This window comes from Monoraphidium neglectum (assembly GCF_000611645.1).
Source record: "Monoraphidium neglectum strain SAG 48.87 unplaced genomic scaffold scaffold04029, whole genome shotgun sequence".
Lineage (NCBI taxonomy): Eukaryota > Viridiplantae > Chlorophyta > Chlorophyceae > Sphaeropleales > Selenastraceae > Monoraphidium > Monoraphidium neglectum.
The window spans coordinates 1-5194 of record NW_014009600.1 but is presented as its reverse complement, the minus strand read 5'-3'; the positions used below and the strand labels follow the sequence as shown (position 1 = coordinate 5194).

Here is a 5194-nt window from a genome sequence, read left to right as displayed (position 1 = left end):
CCGGCGTCGGCTTGTGCGCGGCGGGCGCGCGGGAGCTGCGGCGCGCCGGCTGGCTGTCCGGCCTGGAGAGGCTCGACGTTTGGGAGGCGTCGCGGCAGGTGCTTTGGGTGCTGCGGGGGTCCCCCGAGTTTGAGCGCCTGGAGCGGTCGGGCCGCGCCCACTGGCGGCGCGTGGACTCGAGCGACGACGCCGCGTTTGGCGAGGTCGCGGGCGGGGTGGGGCTCCCTGAGCAGCCTGGGTACTGCTGCGAGATTTGAGGCGGGTGCTTTTTGCTCGTGTAAGTGACGTCACCTCCCAGCGCCCGAGGCTCCTTATAAAATTGAGTGCTTCACGACATGGGATTCAAAGGTTATTACACAAACACCTTGCTGGGTGCCTGTCTTTGGCCTCAGTGTGATGCTGGTGGACAGCCCTGTAGCTGGTCAGTCTGCTGACGCGCATGAGCGGGGGTGCACACAGCACTGCTCATTGTGATGCCAACGGAGGACTGCCATTCCCCTTACTACCATCTTGTGCATTCTGGCTGTGGGTTCCGTCCGAGCTCAGCCGCTGGTACCAGCTATGTCTGGTATCAGACTCATATAAGACACCACCGCGCAAGCTGCTCATGTACACTTGTGTAATTCAGTTATGCTAGCAACTCTGACGACGTGCTGCGTTCACAGGCCTGCAAGATTTGGGATACCTAAACCAATCCTGCTCATCTAGTCCTTGGCTGGCAGCTACCAAGCCCCCTGCACGTGCAGTAATGGTGCAATGTTTGCCGGCAGCTGTGGGGCTCGAGATTGACGCGCTGTCTGCAGCTGCTCTCACGCCGCGCAGCACGCCATGTGAAAGGTTCACATATTTGCAGTCCAATGCACCGCATCGACGCGCCTGGGCACCGCCAACCCAGGAGTAGGTGGGCAAGAGGAGGCTAGGCACCTTGAACTGGGATGACATGGACAGCAAGCTGCCGTGCGATTGATGAATTGCACAGGACGATTGATCGCGACTACAACATTGTATGAATTACATATCAAAAGCTATGAATGACACATATCCACTAGAACGTCGCTGTTTCGTGTGAGATATCATTGTCGCCGTGGCTTTTGGCGTGTGTAATCTGACAATCTGGGGTCTGAGCACGCCTGTACCATACCAACACAGCATTTGTCCGTGAATATATAGTAATATTACTCAAACTGGCAGCGAGCAGGTTCCGCAGGCCCTGCGTTGACCCAGCGACGCAATGGAGCCACCTGAGGGTGGTCGTTCAAGCACAACGTACACACATGATGGCCTAAAAGCAGCTACACAGGTCGGTGGAAGCCGTACGGGCCCCTGTTGTTCCGCACACTGAGCGCTGCGTCGCCGCCTCGGGCTCGGCCTGCATGCATGCCCTCTGTCCTCTTTTCGCACGTTCATCCCTCCGCCCACCATCACCTCTACAGAAATCCTCCAAAAAAACCGGCGGTGTATCCTTCAGCAATGCCGTCGAAGGTCACCTGGCTGCCCCAGCAGCCGCCGTGACGCCGGGAGCAGCCACGTCAGCATCAGGGTCAGCGTCAGTGTCGGCGTCGGGAGCCTCGGTCGGCACGCAGTCGGCCGCCGCAGCCCTGGCGCTGCTGCGCAGCGGCAACCCACACCGCGCGGCGCAGGGCGCCAATGAGCTGGCCCGGCTGGCGGCCGCCAGCAGCAGCGGCGCGCAGCAAGTCGCGAACGAGCCCGGCGCGCTCGAGGCGCTCGTCGCGGCGATGGGAGACCCTGGGACGGTGGCCGGCGCAGCCGCGGCCCTCAACGGCCTCTGCCGCAGCAGCGCGCGCCTCCAGGTCTCCAAGACCCGCGGCATCGTGCCGGCGCTCGTGTCGGCGCTCGGCGCCGGCGCGCCGGCGCACGCGGCGCAGTCGCTCGAGGCGCTGTCGAGCAAAGTAGATGGGATGCTGCTGCAGGTCGCCGACACCCCTGGCGCCCTACAGGCCCTCGTCGGCGCACTGGGCCGCGCTGACTCAGCGTACCACGCCACCTGGGTCCTCGGCAACATCGCCGCCGCCGGCGCCGACGCGCGCGCGCGCATCGCCGACGCGCCTGGCATGCTGCCCGCGCTCGTCGGGGCGCTGCGCGGCGCGCACTCGGACGACGCGGCCGAGTCGGCCGCGCGGGCGCTGCGCAAGCTCACGGCGGCACACGACGAGAAGGCAGTCATCAAAAAGGTTGCGCAGGCTGACGGCATGCTACCCGCCGTCGTCGCGGCGCTGGGCAAGCCGCGCAGCGCGGCTTCCGCCGCGGCCGTGCTGCACTCCATCTCGCTCCTCCCGGGCGCCCCGCCCTGCGCCGTCGGCGAGACGGCTGGCGCGCTGCGCGGGCTGGTGGCGGCGCTCGGCACCCCGGACGCCGCGTTCGACGCGGTCCGCGCGCTCGAGAACATCACCCGGGCCGCCCCCCGCCTCCAGCCCCAGATCGCCGCCGTGCCTGGCGTGTTGCCGGCGCTCGCCGCGCTCCTCGCCACGCCGCGGGACGGCGTCATCGCCGCCGCCATCCTCACGCGCCTGGGCGGCGGGGACGACGCCCACAAGCGCGCCATTGCGTCGGCGCACGGCCTGGTCGCGGCCGCCGTGGCCGCCATGGAAACCGACGACGCTCGAGGCCGCGGCGCGGCCATGGTGCTCAACACGATCGTGCCCGTCGCGTCGGGGCGCATCGCGGACACGCACGGCGCCCTGGCCGCGTTGGCCGCGGCGACGTGGTGGGTCGGCAAGCCCAAGAACACCTCCAACGTGGCGATGGCGATTATAGAGAAGATGGCAGCTTCCCAAGAGCCCGGGGTGGTGCACAAAATCGCAAGGGCCGAGGGGATGCTCGGAGCGCTGGTGGCGGCGCTCGGGCGGGCGCACACCGTGGCCGCGGCCGCGAGGGTGCTGGCTGTCATCGCCGACGACGCTGACATGGCGGCCGCGGCCGCGGCGGCTGTGGCGGCGGCGCTGCGGCAGGCGCCCGCGTGATGTTGGGTCGCGCGCGCGCGTGTTTGTGATTCTCGCCGGGGCGCTTCATTGGTTGCCAAGATGGGAGCATATACGCAGGGGCGGATTCCAGTGGCTAATTGAGATGCGTCCATTCCATTTCTGAGCCATGCATGGCTATGGCACTGCATGAGTCGGGTGCAGGAGTGTGAACACAGCCAAGTGCTTGTTGGGGTGATTGTTCCTGATCCAGCGGTCTGGGTTACTGTGTTTCTGCGCAGCCTGGGTTCTGTATTTTTGCGCAGCGACTCCTCTTGTGTGCGCCGCACTGACGGCGTGCAGCCTTGCACCCCCCGTCTTCCAGAGTGTGACCGCCCCTGTGCGCGTTTTCCCTGGTGCCTTTCATACAGGATGCAGATGCAATTCATTGAGCCTTTGGATGTAAGCCTGGCGATTCACTTGTTGTTTGGCATCAGCCTCATATTCAACTATGTTCTGACGCGTGCATATAGGTGGCCTCAACAGCCCTGACTGCAAGGGTTCAAGTCTCTCATATGGTCAGCCCACGGGTGAGCATACGCACAGCCAGCTCCCCCCTCCGCCCCAGATTTCTTTCAGCAAGCCACTTGGCAGTGACTCAGCCTCCCTGAGTTGCTCTGGCCTGTGCTGCCCCTGGTGTCCACCAAGACCGTGAGAGCAGGCTGGCCAGGCTTGCTCGTACTGCGGTTGCAACAGAACAATGCTGAAAAAAATTGCCGACCAAAGTGCCTTGCAGTCCGTGCCTGTTTGGGAATGGCCGCTTGCCTCACACAACTGCCGTCGCGTCTGGCACCGGTGCCCACGACAATCTGTGTCACAATGCAGTGCGCGTGGATTCCAGGCCTTGTCGTGTGCGGCGGGGTGCCCTGTTGTTGAGGCGTCAAGCATGCCTGATGTGGGCGGGATGACAGTCAACCTTGGCTTGGTGGTGGTCGCGGGTCATGCCGCCGGCTGGTCGAGATCAACGAATTTGCGATCAAGGCTTCAAGCCCAATGCACACCAGTTACTGAGGGATGGCTCTACGGTGTGCTCTGTGGCGACTGTACGGGTGATGCGGCCGCGAGTGACGCCGCTGGCGGACGTCATACGCAAAGAGTTCACGTCCTTTGCACACACTCGACCTCTTGCACGTTACATATGCACATATAAGCTCCTTGCAGTGCAGCACGCATCCTCCCTTGCTCATTGCACCAAGTCTCACTGCGGACATTGCAGCCAACCACGATGCAGAGCCTGCGGGGTAATCGGATCCTTTCTGCGGGCATAATCAATAGGCATCATGCCGGCGCGCCCTCTCGCTGTGTGGGTCCGCCTGCAAGGCAGCAGCAGCCGTCCTGGGCCAACCCCAGGCTCGCTGGCAGCCTCATCGGGCGAATGGGGGATCATATATCCTCCGTAGTGGCCACCGCGACCTCCAATGGCACCTCTGGGCAGAGCGACAGCGTGTACATCCCAGTCGACGAGCTCAGGGAGCTCGTTTCGCAGTCCCTTTCCGCTCTGGGGTACACAAATGAAGAGATTAAGACGCTACGCGAGGTATGCCAGCCAGAGCTCAGCTCTGCTGCGCCGTTGCTCCACGCCCGTCGTCCGCTGCGCGCGCCCTCGACGCACCCCTGGCGGCATCCACACCGGCCGGCGTCGCCTGCCGCAGGTGCTGCTGTATGCGCAACTGCGTGGCAACAACCAGGGCGTCATCAAGATCACGACGGGCGGCATGAACAAGTCCCCCACGGCCGGCCGCATGCAGGTCTGTCTGACAAACACGCATGCGGCCGCCCGCATGCAGCTGGCGGGTTTGAGACAGCAGCTCCCCTCACGGCTGCAGGCGCTAGCACCTGCTCGCAGCCGGCTAGCACCTGCTCGCAGCCGGCTAGCACCTGCTCGCAGCCGGCTCAAGGGAGCATCATCGGCACTGCAGCGGGGGCAGGAGCCATTGCCTAGAGCAGCCCGCCACCACCAATCGCCATCCGAGCACCCCCCCCCCCCACCCCGCCCTCCGTCCCACTCAACCCCATGGACCATCACTGCAGGTCGAGAAGGAGACGCGCCTGTCTGCGCTCATCAACGGCAACGGGGAGCAGGGCATGCTGGTCCTGTCCCGCGCGATGGACATGGCGGTGGCCAAGGCCAAGGAGCACGGCTTTGGCATCGTGGGAACCCACCACACCTCCACCAGCACGGGGGCGCTTGGATACTATGCGGAGAAGGTGCGAGC

At 64.5% G+C, this 5194-nt stretch overlaps 2 protein-coding genes across 2 annotated transcripts; both read left to right on the top strand.

Moving 5' to 3' along the window:
• Positions 1 to 1433: 1433 nt before the first annotated feature.
• Positions 1434 to 2981, top strand: MNEG_13757 (hypothetical protein; the record flags this gene model as incomplete). Its single annotated transcript, XM_014037772.1, has 1 exon — positions 1434 to 2981. A coding segment is annotated over one exon (1548 nt), but the record flags the coding sequence as incomplete, so codon positions are not given.
• A 1222-nt stretch (positions 2982 to 4203) lies between these two features.
• MNEG_13756 (hypothetical protein) lies at positions 4204 to 4515 on the top strand (the record flags this gene model as incomplete). The annotated part of the gene is made up of 1 exon (XM_014037771.1): positions 4204 to 4515. A coding segment is annotated over one exon (312 nt), but the record flags the coding sequence as incomplete, so codon positions are not given.
• Between the last annotated feature and the right edge of the window lie 679 nt (positions 4516 to 5194).